This window comes from Syngnathoides biaculeatus, chromosome 17 (genome assembly GCF_019802595.1).
Source record: "Syngnathoides biaculeatus isolate LvHL_M chromosome 17, ASM1980259v1, whole genome shotgun sequence".
Taxonomy (NCBI): domain Eukaryota; kingdom Metazoa; phylum Chordata; class Actinopteri; order Syngnathiformes; family Syngnathidae; genus Syngnathoides; species Syngnathoides biaculeatus.
The window spans coordinates 18,997,386-19,012,843 of NC_084656.1; the positions used below are offsets into that span (position 1 = coordinate 18,997,386).

Sequence of the window (15,458 nt, forward strand, 5' to 3'; positions counted from 1 at the left end):
GAGAAGATTTTTGCCGACAATTACGAATTTTCAGGGGCGCTGCCATTTTTGCAAGTCACATGACCTACGTGCGCGTATGTGGCATGTTACGTGCCGTTCCAAACGCTCGATTACATGGGACACCATAACGCCTAGCGCTGATTTCTCGGATTTATCCTCATCCGATGAAAAAATAGCAGTATCGCTTGATCGGGAAGACGGAGGAATATTTCCATACACAGCCGTGAGCGGCACTGAGCCGTGCGAGCGAGTTCGGAACCCCACGTGACACGTCGCATCCCCGCACGGAGGTCATGTGACCCGCGGAAATGGCAGCGCCCCTGAAAATTTGTAATTGTCGATAAAAATCGTCTCATAAGATTATTAAATGAGAGAGGATTTAACATCACTTTGTCAAAATATAGTACATATTGGATGACCTATTCGATACATTGTTAGTGCAAACCAGTGGAATTCCTCTTTAAATAAGGTGTTGTCATACTGTAGTTACTGAAGACAAGTTATCAACACTTATATTTTATTTTTATTCTTACCGATGGACAATGTGGAGTCGTCAATCAATCTAAAATCTCTTTTGGCAAAAGGCGCGGGGTGTGCCCCAGACTGGTCGCCAGTCTTCAACGAAGCTTAACATGTTTTGGGAATGTGGGAGGAAACCTGAGTAGCGGCAGAAAATCGACGCCGGGGTGGGGGGGTGGGGACGCAAACCCCACAGAGGAAGGCCAGAGCCGAGATTCAGACCCCCGAAACTTCAGAATTGGATAGCTGTCCGCCTGGATTTGAAGACGGAATATGACCGTGGGAGTAATGTATACACACCGAATGTGTATTCGCTTGATTCCGGGGGCGGGGAGGGGCTTCCCCTGCTAGAAAAAAACATTGTTTCTCCAAAGAGAGAGAGAGAAAGAGAGAGTGTGTGTGTGTGTGTGTGTGTGAGGGAGAGAAAAAGAAACAAACCAAACGAGTGAGTGAGTGTGTAAAAAGTCTGGTTATTAATATAGCTAACTTGGTTTAATGTAAAGTAGGCTAAAAACGACATGTGTAAACAAGTAGTACTTACCAGATACGCCTACGATATTTGCTTTTTACTCTTTTGTACCATCCTTGTCTTTGTAAACAGGAATTTATCAATGGACCTGTCAATCACTCGTACAATACTAGCCAATCAGAAAGCCGCATTGTCTTAACCCCTGGCTTGACACGCCCCCTTGCCGCCATGTTCTCCCACAAGCTGTGCCGGTTGTCAGTAGTGTGCGCTCGGAAAAATTAATGTTACGAAGAAAATGGTCCTTCAGATGCGCACTGAACAGTGACCGTTATTTTATGGTCCAAACATTACGCCGCGAGTAACGCAGCGTATTACTGACAAACGATTGCCTCTCACGACGCGGCGTCACGCTAATCTGAGTTGAATGTGTGGATGGGTACTTGAATAAGGAGTACCTTATGTAGTACATCACAATAGCAGCTAATTCAAATCAGCTTGTTTTGCGTGCTTCTGCCTTTCAAATACAATTGACAAACCACATTGTCAAAACAAACCACGATACACTCATTTTGACTTGTGTTATACATAAAACATTTAAAAAAAATGGATTTTGACGGCATAGACCACAGGTGTCAAACTCAAGGCCCGGGGGGCCAGATCCGGCCCGCCCACATGATTTCATGTGGTCCGCGAAGCCAAATCTAGAGTGTCAATTTTAATTATTGTTGTGAAAATTTGTGCAAAAAATTTCACATGGTCATGCATCGTAAATGATAAAGTTGAGATATTACAAGTATTTTCGTGTTACCAAACATGAATAATTAAAAAACACATGACCCTTGAGAAAAATGAGTTTGACAGCCCTGGCGTAGACCCTTGAAACTCCAGTTTCAAATCATTTGACGTTTTTCCAAAAGCGCATCAGCAAAAATAGAAGCAACCCCATTAATAGATGCCTCTACCATCTGAAGTTGAGTAAACAGACACACTGCAGTCACTACATTCCGGCATGATAAGATTGCACTTACTCATCATATTTAATGTGATAGACGATGTCCTCTTCGGCGGAGTCCGTCTGCGACGTGGAGGGTCCGTTGGTCTCCGGGTTTAACGCGCTATTCCTGACAGCGTCCGTGCATTGGGCCGGGCCGAGGGGGTGCTGGCCCTGCTCGCCTTCCAGCTTTCCGTTAGTCCTTTTGGGGGGCCGCCCCACCTTGGCCTTGACGGGTCCTTTGGGCGCACGGGTCACGTTCTCCACGCAGGCCTCGAACCAGGCGCCCACCGTCACGTCCCTACAGTCTACCAGCTCGTTAATCTGAAGGGCAAAAATGAGTACGATTACGCCTTGACCTTGACTTAAGTTTAATTTCTCCCACAATCGAGCTCCTAACTCAATTTACTCATCCAGTTGTGGCTCAAGAAATGCGTTTAATCCACTCTGTGACCACATTTACAATTTAATCACTCGGATCTCAAATCATTTTTTTTTTACTATTAAAAAGACTGAAAATGCCCACCCCCCAAAAAACAACAACAAATAAAATTGTTTTAGTAATAATTAGGTAATAATTCATTAATAACATTTCAATAGAATTAAAAAATATTTTTATCACACTGCTTTCGTTGGTTATTCCGCTGCTGCCCACCTTGACTGCTTGGGGGAAGTATAACACAGACATACTGCACATGTACACTGTAGAAGATAAAGAATATATGACTGTGAGTACTGGTATATTGTGTGTCTTAATATGTTGATGGATTCGTGTTCATATATAAGTTTGGGTTACAAATGCATTTTACAATTCGGTGTTAGCAATAGCATAAAGCTAGCAGACTCAAGGCCACTTGTTTGTTTTGAATAAACTGTTCAAACTAATGGAAGAAACGAGTCCGCTTGAGCGCTCTCCTGGCTCCAGCGTCACTTCCTGCTTCTTGTCCAAAACAAATCCCTCGAGAGGATTTTCATGGCGGGAGTTACAAAAAGCCATATACGTCAAAATCATTTTTTGTGGTGAAAAAAACCGATGGGTCCATACCGCCTGCCGTTTTTTCATTAAAAACATACTAAAAATCATCCATTTCATGACACTTGACCTTTAAGGCCTAGAAGTACTTTTTATACAAATACTGTATTTTCGGATTACGATGCTGCTGTGGGGGATGGGATTCCATCGTGAACCGAAGACTCCCTGTGTATACTGTAATTCGGGGGAGGCTTCATTTTCCTAAGGTTCCCGTTGCACGATTCATGCAAAACAAATAAAACGGGCCACGGGCCAGTCCAAGACTTACTTTGTAATTCCCAATTCCCGGGTCCACCAGTGCGTTCTTGCTGGATGTCGTCGGTTGGGTGTCCCGTGGCGGACTGGCGGGCTTGAAGCCATTTTTGGTGCTCGCCGAGTTACTGGGGGCGATAGCGTCCGGCTTGGTCTCATTGGCCGTCTCGGCCGTGTCGCTGCAGTCGTTGTATTTATCGGTCGAAGTTTCCATAGCGGCGGGGGAGACGGGAGCGGGGCGGTCGGGGCTTTCGGCGCGAGGGACGGCGGAGGCCGGGGTCGGGGTGGAGGTGCACGCCACGCTCGGGGGGTCCTTGGCCCCGGGGCTGTCCGGAGGGTCCGTTTGGGAGCGAATCAGCAGCTGGACGATGTCGTTCAGACCCACGTTGTAGTCAAACAGCGTCTGGCCATCTTCCATCTCGAGAAATACACAAAAAGAGGTGGCAAAAAACGGTTACTGTCACCGGAACGGCCAAAACCACCAAACTACAGTAGTTTGTCCGCTCAACCAAATGTTCATCGTTTTACCCCGACCTACCCCGCTATAGTAATTCTTCGTCTTTTTCAGAATAGTTGACATTGGCCCATCCCGAAAACACGCGACAATAAATTAAAAGACTCTAAATTGCAATTAGGCGTGATTGTGAGTGCGGCTGTTTGTCTCCACGTGCCCTGCGATTGGTCGGCGACCGGTTCAGGGTGTACCCTGCCTCCTGACCGTCGACAGCTGGAATAGGCTACAGCACTCCCCGTGACCCTCGCGTGGATAAGTGGCCAAGAAAACGGATGGATGGACGGAATTCAACATTTTATACATCATGATTGAATTCTGCAGTCCAATTCGTCGTGCTGCTCCTTGTAGTGTGCCTGCCTTGGTCACCGGGGGCAGTATAATACTTTAGTCATGCAGACACACGACGAAGAAGAACAGACTTCTATTATTGTAAGTGACTCCGTAAGATGCAGTAAAATTTGGCATTTTTCATAAAGGATAAAGAAAATAGTGTCTTCGTATGAGTATTGTTATATTATCTGTCTAAAAGTGTTACTCCACCATTTGTGTTCAAATATTTATTGCTTCAAAAACAGCGTTAGCATCTCAATGGCATTTGACATTCTATCTTAGCATGAAGCTAAACAGACTTTTTCCAGAAGACAAAACTATGTTTTTTTTTAAATAAATGCATAATTATCCTTGTTTTAAGTTTCGTGTGATGTATCTCCAAAGGCGTTTTAAGTTGGGTCACTCGTATTTCTTGATACCATTAATTGGGAACAAAGAAAGATGTTAAATTAATACGGCTCAAGTGATCCATTAAGATCTTTGTATGTCGAGGAGGAGCTAGTTTGGATTGTTGGAAAATCATTCATCTGTACGCCATTTATTTCAAGTAACGGGAATTTGAAATTAGAAAAAGATCTTTTGAGATCATCGTTTATAGAGCATTATTAATAAGCTTCTATACACGCAATCGGGCTCGGTCCCTGTCCTCTGCCGAATTGCGGCTTCTTCTTTTTTTTTTTTTTTTTTTTTTGTCGAGTATTCAAAAAACCGCATAAAATAAAACTCTGTCCTTGAAAATCCGCCGTTGTCAAAACCAAAACACCGAGCAGCCCGTCAAGGACAAAGACGGGAAAACGGCGACGTTCGATCGCCGCTCTCCGGATCTCACAGAGGACGTTAGGATGCTTCAATAAGCACCCGAGTGGCATTTAAGGACATCACCCGACGAGTTCTGAAATGATCCGGTATTCCATATTGCTACTCATAAATACCGATTAGAAACATACACATTGACAAAATCAAAATAGATGCAGAATGGTATATGCCGTGGTGGTTTTTTTTAAAAAAAAAAAAAAACCGAAAACGTTACAAGGGGAAGAAATGATGGGTTGCCATGACAACCAAACGAGAACGGGCCCGATTCTCTACCCCCCAGCTCCTGTACAACATTGCACATGAACCTGAACTGTGCAAACAATCAAAACTCCCATCAATGCGCCGCCATTTTTTTTTTTTTTTAATCCAGACTTGCAGAGTGTAATCCGCTCTATCAACCATTACTAAGGTGTAATAGGCCCGCCGGAGCTAGTGCGACTCATTACGTGCATCAGCCGTTCATCTCGAAGTTCATTTTTGCGTGTCGGCGAGCAGAGCGTGGCTGCCGCCGTCCCTCCAGGAAGACACTATTTGAAGCCGTAGCGAGTTGGGTGGGGGCGGGGGAAGGGGAGGGGGGTTGCATCTCCCCCATTCCTCGCCAGTTTTAATCGCCTCATGAAATTTAGATCAGAGAGGCAGCGGCGCAAGCCGCGCGCGGCCAGCTGGCCCCGGCCTCGGTCTTCCGCTCGGATCCCTGTTTGACCTTCGTCGGTGGAGCGTGTCGGAAAAACATGGCGGCGAGGTTTTCAGGAGAAAAAACGCGGCGGAATTGCACGAGCCGCATTAAAACCGAATGACATCCAGGCGCCTCTTGCCCCCCCCCCCCCCCGCCCCCCCAACCCCCACCACACCCCGGCGACTTCATTACCACCGGCACATTCTGCGCCCTCGCCGCGACAGCCTCGCTTCCAATCATAACCCGCTCGACAGTCGACAAACACAAAGAGACCCGTCGCGCAGAAAACACACGTTTCGCAGAAATGCGCCCAGATTTCTCGCAGTGCAACGGACCGATAGCACGACCGTGGTCCGGGCGCGGTGCATTCTATCCGCGGTCATAAATAATGCGGTAAAATATACACGCACGTTGCTTCTGCTACGCTGATTTTATGACTCAGTGAAGTGTTACGCAGTGTTCCACTCCGGGGACGTCAGATCCTAACGAAGGTTTGGACACTTGACTTGGGGAAAAGGCAGCAACAAACCACAGCACTTCCTTAGCAAGGCAACCGTGTGTCTAGTGGAATGAAACCAGCGCTTCTCCGCAGGGCTAATTTCTCTTCAAGTATTTCTACAGGCAGCCTTTCAAGCAGCGTGTTCCTCATTGTAGCAAGGACCAAAGAATAATATCAGACGGGAGCTCAAACGGAGACGAGAAAAAGACCTGTGGCTAATGTCAAAAACAAAACAAAAAAAAAATAAGAACAAAAAAAGCCCATCCCGCTGTGCGTGACAAGGGCCAAGGCGAATCTTGTCCAATTTGAACTCGCGTCACATTTTCTTTATCTGATCACATCTTGTCAATACTGAAAGGGGGCTGGGGGGTGGGTATGATTTTGCCGTGTTACTGTGACAACATGCTGCCCACTGCTAAAATGGCAACGACACAAAGGGAACGCAATGTGAAAAATGTATTTCTAAAATGCTAGAACGCCAAACCACCAGTCAAATATAAACTTAAACAAGCAAGTTTAGTAGTAACTCGAATCCGGGATGATCCGTAAAAAGGGTTTTTCAAGCTACAATACAAGCGTCGCTTCATGCCTTGAGTTACGAGACAAAAATTGGAGTTTAAGTACACATGTTGGGAGCTGTTGATCAGCCCAAATGCTAGCTACTGTTGCTTTCCACATCTAGTTCACGTTTACTAGAAAACTAAAGAAATTTACACGTTGTTTATTTCGATAAATACCAAATGACTGAGTGAGGAATACCTGCTAGCTTAATGTTGAAACACAAGTCAAACTGCCATAGACAGGAGAACCAAACTAGCATTTATATTTAGCAATAGAAACCTAAATGGTGCAGCAACATATGTAAACAAACTGTAACAACATTCTTTATCCTTTGCGAAAAATATTACGGCAGCACACTGCCCATTTGTGACAGTCTTCTTGTATATACGTACCTATTCATGTTTAATACTACCCGCTGTGCCCACAGAACTCACAACAGAGGGCGCTACTGTGAATGCATGAAACAATACTCCACACACTGGTGAATTCTCTACATTCTATTCAATTTAACATTATTACTCTACAGTATGTTTTTAACACTGTAAAGTGAGACTTGGTTAATTCAAAACCAGTCTACCTTGGTGTTTTTTTTTACAGGGTCTGGAACGGTTTAATGGCGTTTCTATTTATTCCAATGGCGAAAGGCGATTTGAGATACAAGTGTTTTGCATTAGGAGCGGAGTTGCAAGACAAAATAAACTCGCCATTCAAGGCCCCGCGTTAATCCTTATTTTATCAGATTTTTTTCTGAAAAATGTGTAACCGTTCTCAACTTTCACGTTACTGTAATGTAACCATGGCGATCATTTACATAACTGCCAACATGCCGCTTGCTTTGTTGCATGCCCCCCCCCCGTTGTCATGGTAACAAAAGCCGAGACAGAACTACCTCCCCAAAACTGAGTGGTTTTTTTTCTTAACTAATGAGTTTCGAGGGGAGAGTGGTTTTAAGTACTACAAAATGGATATTAAGCGTTCCATATTTCATTACCTGCTGTGTCTCCTAACCGAAGAATGTCAGAGGCCTTTTGTAAGGCTCACGGGATGTGTTTTAAATTGTGAAAAAAAAAAAAAAAAAAACGAAAAAAAAAAAAAAACATGTCTCCTTTAAGCCCAACTGTGCCGTGATCAATAGACATTGAAGCGAGTGAGGGAAGCGACTGGAGTGTTGTTCTCAGAAAGAATTTAATGGTGTGAAACCAGAGCTTCCCCCCACAGCGTTGGCGGCCATCCGAACCGATTTTCGCCTTCGCCCCTCCGCCCACGGCCCGTCTCGGCGAAGAGCTCAGCAAAATAGGTCACGCTTCCAAATACAATTAGCGCGGGCCGAGGGGTGTGTCTGCCGCCCGCAAAATTCGCACCGAAGAGCTTTTGTCCTAGAAGGACTGGTTTAACGGTTCAGAGTCAAGGAACCGAGAATCATAGAAACGCTAATTATAGATTCATTTGAATAATCGTGGGGGAAAATTTTTTTTTAAAAATTATTGGAGAGGTTTGGTTTTGGTACACTGCAGCACTACAATTCGTGAAAACTTCCCATTGGAAATCCATCCATCCATTTTCTTAGCCGCTTATCCTCACAGGGGTCGCGTGGGGTGCTGGAGCCTATTCCGGCTGTCAACGGGCAAGAGGCGGGGCACAACCTGAACTGGTTGCCAGCCAATCGCACTCACAATCACACCTTGGGGCAATTTTAGAGTGTCCAATGAATGTTGCATGTTTTTGGGATGTGGGAGGAAACCGGAGTGCACACCCGGAGGAAACCCACGCAGGCACGAGGAGAACATGCAAACTCCACACAGGCGAGGCTGGGATCGAACACGGGTCCTCAGAACTGCGAGGCGAACGCTTTACCAGCTTATTTACTGTTCCGCCCCCACCGGAAATCATAAACAAATTCAGTTACACAGTAAAAAAAAACTTTATTACTGGCACAGGCACCCTTTGAAGTAAAATTTTAACGTCTTGATTTAGTGTAAATATAAGACAACTACTCAGTCGTAGCTTTATTGCCAAAGGTGGAAAGTGGACGACAATTCAAACGCGAGTGTGAACAATTTGAAAAATAAATAAAGTGTATTAATGTCAACAAGTTATAACATCTGACGATGCTGCCCGTGAGCACACACTTGAATCATCTTTGCCCACTGAAGTAAATGGAAATGCCATTAATAAAAGCCCGCCCTAACCCAAAAAGAAAAAAAAAAAAATGGGGGGGGGCCTATCTTGGGAAACATTAAATCGGTAACTTTCCATAACATGTCCCCTTTAAGAATATTAAAATGCAACTTAAAATCGTGCCTGTGGAGTTCCTAAAAGTTTAATAAATATCAAACGCGTTAATTCACTTGAAATTATCCACGAAAGTCAACCGGCAGAAGAGAAAACGTTGTTTCGACTCGAGAGGTCGCATTGGAGTCGGTGACGGGGGAACCGTGCGCAAAGATTCCTGATTTAAGGCCGATTCTCTGTCTGGTGTCTGACCGTGAAGGGTATGAGCACAAACACGCGTGGCTGCGTCTAACTGCCCAAATTGGAGCCATCGGAACATCCGTGAATGTGCAATAATCAAAACTGCAGCCTTAACTGGGTCACAGCAACAGTGCGCGCGCGTGCGTACGTGCGCGTGTTTTTTTTTTTCTTTTCTGCGCTACGCTTTTCCTCCGAGCTGACAATAGGCAACAGCTCGCGGCGGAAGACGGCCCAAACTAGTAACGGGTAAAACATGTCGACCCGTTCAATAAACAAGCGGCCGTGTCTTTTTCTTTTGATTATCCTCTAAGCCAAGCCGCCGAATGGAAGCGAGCGTGGGTGTGAGGTAGCAAGGCCGTGCGGACGAAAGAAGGTGTGTGTGAAAGTGTTGTTAAAAAAAAAAAAAAACGGTGACACGGGACACCGCAAAGTGAAATGCAAGTCGTACGGCGGCGAGTAAAACACAAACAGAGAGGGAAGGAGTCGTGATGGCGTCGAGACCCTCGCGTCGCCCGCAGTGAGTTGGAGCTGTGTGTGTGTGTGTGTGTGCGTGGTGGGGGGTGGTAAACAAGACGCCATTTTGAAAGGGAATTAAGACGGCGCTTTTCCCGTGCACGGGAGGGCACCGGCTCGCGTCGGACTGGGTGTCGCTGGCTCATTCCGCGCATTGCTTAGCGCACGGAAATCCCCCGAATCGACCCTCCCCGCTCCTTTTCCAGCGGACGGAGTAGGAAGCACGGGATTTTGCAAGCGGCGTAGGCCTCGCCGCGGCCGGGCCCAGCCGGCTCGACCCCCCTCCCCCCGGCTCCTTGCCCAACCCCCCCGCTGCATTGTGACATAACCCAAGCTAATAATTAAACGCCGTGCCAACCGCATGTCTTTTAACGTCACATCTATGCGGTTTTAGGCTCCCACGTCGACGTAGAATGAAACCTCGCAATTTGCTGCTGGAGAACAAAGAGCTGATGCACAAGGTAATATTTTGCAAATAGACGCTGTCGCCCCCCCCCCCCCCCAAAAAAAAAAAATTGCCGATACAGTGGATAGGAACCAGCCCCCACTGAGAATAGCAAAAATGCACTCATGATTTAATTTTTTTACACAAAAGAAAGATTGAATAAAGGAGAATAAACCGGTAATGAGCGTTTTTCAGGACCAGCCCCACCCCCACCGCGCCAAAAAAAGTGAAGAAATCCTGGAAAAAACATCCGCAGGTGCTAAATGGTAACTATACTACTATGACTTACAAGTACCCCCATATTTTGTGTTGCGAGACACCCCCACCCTCACAAAAAAATCAACTAATCAAGGTACTATAACAGATAACCTAGCTTGCGAGCATATAATACAATACAATCAAACAAATATAAAATGAGAATATTTGCAAGGAGCGGCGGTTGGAAACTCACGCTCAGAGGATCACGAATACAGACGACCAGGCCACGCCCCTCAAAAGCACGTATCCAACGCACAAATACTACAGTATGTAGTACAATAATGACACTTAAAATAAAATTCTTCATATTCCCTTTTTTCGATACAATACAGTGCAATAAAGGGAAAACCCATGATCGAGAATTCAAAACTTTTAAATTCAACCTTATTAAGACATTTAAATTTGGGGGGAAAAAAAACACTTTTGAAATACTAAATATATTTGAACACATTGCAAGGATCAAATTTGAGCGTCTGCGTGTATGCACGTGACCTTCAGAGGCGGGGCCTTGGAGGGTGGCGAAAGCAGACCAACCGTTCCTGTTTTTGTTTAATGTTCTCCCGTCTATCAAAAAGCAACTTATCAGTGACTCTGCCTATTCACTTTTTTTTTTTTTACAAAAGTGTAAAAATATTCTACAGCTGCAACTTCTACTAGTTACTCCTTTTTCATGTTCAAGTGCTGCAAAAAGACGGTACACATTTGCGCCATTTTGCACGATTACGTAGGTCTTTGAGCTGATAGTAATAATTAGAATTGCTTTTTGATGTTCAACAGAGGGGGTCACCAACATGATGCCGGTGGGCACACGAGTATCCACAGTCCTGTTCTAAAAAAAAGAATAAAAACCTCACCAGTGAAGGGAAATTTTCATTTCCTAGGAATGCTCCAATTACATGAAAATGGAGAGATTTCTAGAAATAAAGTGGTGCATATTGCTATTTATCTCTTTCTTCCCTTGTTAAATCCATACATTTCTTCGCTGCTTATCCTCACAAGGTTCGCAGGGAGTTCCGGAGCCTATCCCAGCTGTCAACGGGCAGGGGGCGGGGTACACCCTGAACTGGTCGCCAGCCAATCGCAGGGCACATCGAGACAAACAGGCGGGCTCACAATCACACCTATGGGCAATTTAGAGTGTCCAATTAATTTTGCACGTTTTTGGGATGCGGGAGAAAACCGGAGCGCCTGGAGGAAACCCACGCAGGCATGGGGAGAACATGCAAACTCCACACAGGTGGGCCCGGGATCGAACCCGGGACCTCGGCACTGTGAGGCCAACGCTTTACCAGATGATCCACCGTGCCGCCCCCTTCTTAAATCATTGTTGATAATTATTGTTAAAAATCATCAACATGATCAGTGCCTTCAGAGAAATGAGTATCATTAATTATTAGTTATAATAAATCCATCACCCATCTATTCTATTGTAGGTAATTTGATCAAATTTGTTATTTCTGAATTGTGTATCAGAGTGCCAGCACTTTGCATGAATCAATATCCAAGATGCAGCTCTGTTTAAAAAAAAAAAAGTTGTTACTCTGTACTACAGAATATTCTGTACTACTTGAGTTTGCAAATGGCGGTTTCCAAATTGGTGAGGGTTCACTTAATTTTAACGTAGACGATAAAAAGTGTCGAGGTTGTCACGAGCCGAGGAACAATCTTGAGCCGACTCCTCTTCAATGCGATTTCTTCAACGACACCACAAGCCCGTCTTTGTGGCGGCCCACCAGAAGAGAAATTGCGGCGCTTCACAAAGACGCAAAGAGAGGAGAATCACCCTTCGGCCAGAGTCGCCATTTCCTTCGTTGGAACTAAATTCCACGACAGGAAATAGTAGCTTGGACGGTTTCATTCATAAAGGACATTCTTTATTAGCGAGACGCATGTGACTGCGGGAAGTAGGGCTCGGATGTAAACACTGAAGGTCCACGCACACACACGCGCGCCGTGAGGGGGCTTCCTGTGTCGACATGGCCATAAAACATGAAGCTAAAATGCTAACGGGAACGCGAGGTCCCGTCGCGCTTTGCTGCTTGATGCTGAGGCAAATCATGAAATTTGCTCTATGGGTATAATAGATGCCGCTGAAAATATTGTATTCAATCAAAGTCTCTGTGAAGCACAACAATTATTTTTAAATTTAACACACAACAGAAGAGCTGTCGACAATGCTGCCAAGTGTGAGTGGAAAAAAAAAATCCAAGTACAGTACAACCACGGTTCTCAACCGCAATCCGTTCCAGAAGGCGGTTCAAAACCGATTTGTTCGAAAACCGGATCGATATTTCCCACTTCTGCGTACAGAGGCTGCGTTATACTCAATAATAATGCGTGTTGCGGATCAGCTGGTCGGGTCGCGCGCATTATGTTATTTCCGAGTTTTTCGCGGTGTGTTCGAATTCACAATAAAAATGCGCATTGTGGGTCAGTTGTCGGGTCGCCCGCGTTATGTTATTCCCGGGTTTTGTCGCAGGCATTCGAGTACCGATTTTCGTTCGAAAACAGAGGCACAAAAAATCTCAAAATTTTCATTCAAAAACCGATTTGTTCGAAAACCGAATCGATATTTCCCACGTCTGCGTTGTACACAATAACAACACGCATCATGGATCAGCTGGTCGGGTACCCCGCGATATGTTGTTTCCGGGTTTTGTCGCAGGTGTTCGAGTAGCGATTTTCATTCGAAAACAGAAGCGAAAAAAAATCTAAAAGTTTTGGTTCGAAAACCAATTTGTTCAAAAACCGAATTATTACCCACGTCTGCGTACGGAGGCTGCGTTATACACAATAACAATCTGCATCGTGGATTAGCTGGTCGGGTCGCGCGCGATATGTAATTTCCGGGTTTTGTCGCAGGCGTTCCAGTACCGATTTTTGTTTGAAAACAGAAGCAAAAAAAATCTCAAAATTTTGGTTGGAGAACCAATTTGTCTGAAAAACGAATCGATATTTCCCACGTCTGCATACAGAGGGTGAGTTATACACAATAACAACGCACGTTGTGGGTCAGATGGTTGTAGCGCGCGCGTTATTTCAGGGTTTTGTCGCAGGCGTTCGAGTACCGATTTTCGTTGGAAAACAGAAGCAAAAATAATCTCAAAATTTTCGTTCGAAAACCGATTCGTTCAAAAACCGAATTAATATTTCCCACGTCTGCGTACAGAGGCTGCGTTATACACAACAACAACACGCGTTGTGGGTCAGATGGTCGGGCTGCGCGTGTTATAGTATTTACGTTTTTTTCGCGGTGCGTATGAATTCACAATAACAACGCGCGTCGTGGATCAGCTGGTCGGGTCGCGCACGATATGTTATTTTCGGGTTTTGTCGCAGGCGTTGAAGTACCGAATTTCATTCGAAAACCGATTTGTTTGAGAACGGAGACGTTCGAGAATCAAGTATTCACTTTATATAAAAGGAGGCTTCAAAATGGTAGAATGCTGTGTCTGCTCAATATGTGAACCCACCGCTGAAAAATAAATATTACTTCATCCAGCATCTTTCTTATGGCTACACAACCCTACACGTTTGAACCGTAAAAATATACTTGCTCAACGGCTGGTTTATCGGGAGGAGCTAGCCACCACCTAGCTCGTGAGCTCAAAGGCTTTGGCCTAGTAATAACAACTAAGTAACACCCAAATGCAACGGATATGAAAACAAAGAAATAACTTTGCATATAGTGGGGCACTTGCGGACTCGTGCCCAACGTCAAAGTGCATCACGGGAAACCGTGTTAGCCACGTCCCAAAAAATGCAAAACCAATGTGGTGAAAAACAATGTAATAGCCTATTTCCACATTTAAAAACTAACTCTCAAACGTTGCACATTTTTAAAAAATGATCTTCAAATGTGCGTGACGTAATTCGAGACAAATCTTGAATTTCACTTCACGGGTTCTTTGAGTACCGTTATAGAATAGAATAATATTTGTGGGAAGGAGAAAATGTAAAAAATAAAAGGCCCGTTATCTAATTAATATCTTAGTAATAGACCTCCAGCGTGTAACTCCACAGCCATGATGTACTCCAGTATAATTACATTATATAATACTTGCATTGCTATCAGTCTGTTAAAAAAAAAAAAACAGTATCAAAGATCCCTCATTCTAACCCAAAACCTAAGAACTGTGGGGCAAAAGTGCTAACCACTATTACACTATACTGCCTTACATTTTAAACTGAAATGTATGACTTGTGTGCACAAAAATTATTGTCGTTGTTTTAAACCAAGAGTTCTGCACAAGCCGTAGCTTGGGGGAGGTCACCACAATAAATTTTAATCAAATATTCCATCACGTGATTAAAAAGAAAAAAAATTGCACACATTCTCATGCGGACTGATGTGCCAATAAGACCAACAAAATAAACCAATTACCATCCCAAACCGAAAGAAGACTTTTCCACAATAAAAGTTGAATATTATGAGAATAAACTTGGATATTTTTTTTTTAATTCACTTGTTAAAATATAACTTCCTTTAACTTTTGCCTCATAATATTGGAAAAACTATATTGTTATGAGATGACCACTTTTTTGTGTTGCAATTCTCTCACTTTTAATTCGTTACCATCACATTAGCACTTTTTTAACCCTGAAAATAGGTAACTTTTTAATTCCTACGGCGTTTAAAAATACATATGTAAGTAATGTTTTATTAGCGTGGGGTGTGAAGTAATTAAGTAATTACACCTTGTTACTGTAACTAGAGTATTTGTACAACTTTTCTACTGCTTCCTTTGTCAAAATAGGCTTTGTGTATCTTTAACGGATTCTTGATTAACCCCAAATAAAGTTTTGATGTTCTGGTAATCTTTCCTTGACCTTTTTGTAGTCGCATTTTGCAGGTCATCAGAGCGCTTCCCCGTAATTTTTGGGTTTAATCAGAGTCACCGTTTGCCATGGACCATAAGCATGGCAACACATTCAGCATTTCCAGAACAAAGATTCAGCGGCAACCGGATTTCTGACAGTGACCCGCTTCTACAAAGGAGATGGGAATTTTTTTAACATTTAGCGAGACGATTTCACTATGACGACGACGAGAGTCTTATCTTGGTCACCATGACTTTCGCTTACCCCACCAAGCGCCGCTCGGCTCCGA

The 15,458-nt window shown here is 44.3% G+C and overlaps 1 protein-coding gene across 1 annotated transcript in view; it reads right to left on the minus strand.

Annotated features, from left to right (window-relative positions):
• Positions 1-15,458, minus strand: part of LOC133515281 (E3 ubiquitin-protein ligase UHRF2-like) — a 41,201-nt gene that overhangs the window by 23,178 nt on the left and 2,565 nt on the right. Inside the window, exons 2-3 of the mRNA XM_061847681.1 lie at positions 3,281-3,682; positions 2,017-2,303 (exon numbers count right to left, since the gene is read on the minus strand). Coding sequence (XP_061703665.1) covers positions 2,017-2,303; positions 3,281-3,682 — 689 coding nt within the window. The remainder of the gene's footprint in view (positions 1-2,016; positions 2,304-3,280; positions 3,683-15,458) is intronic.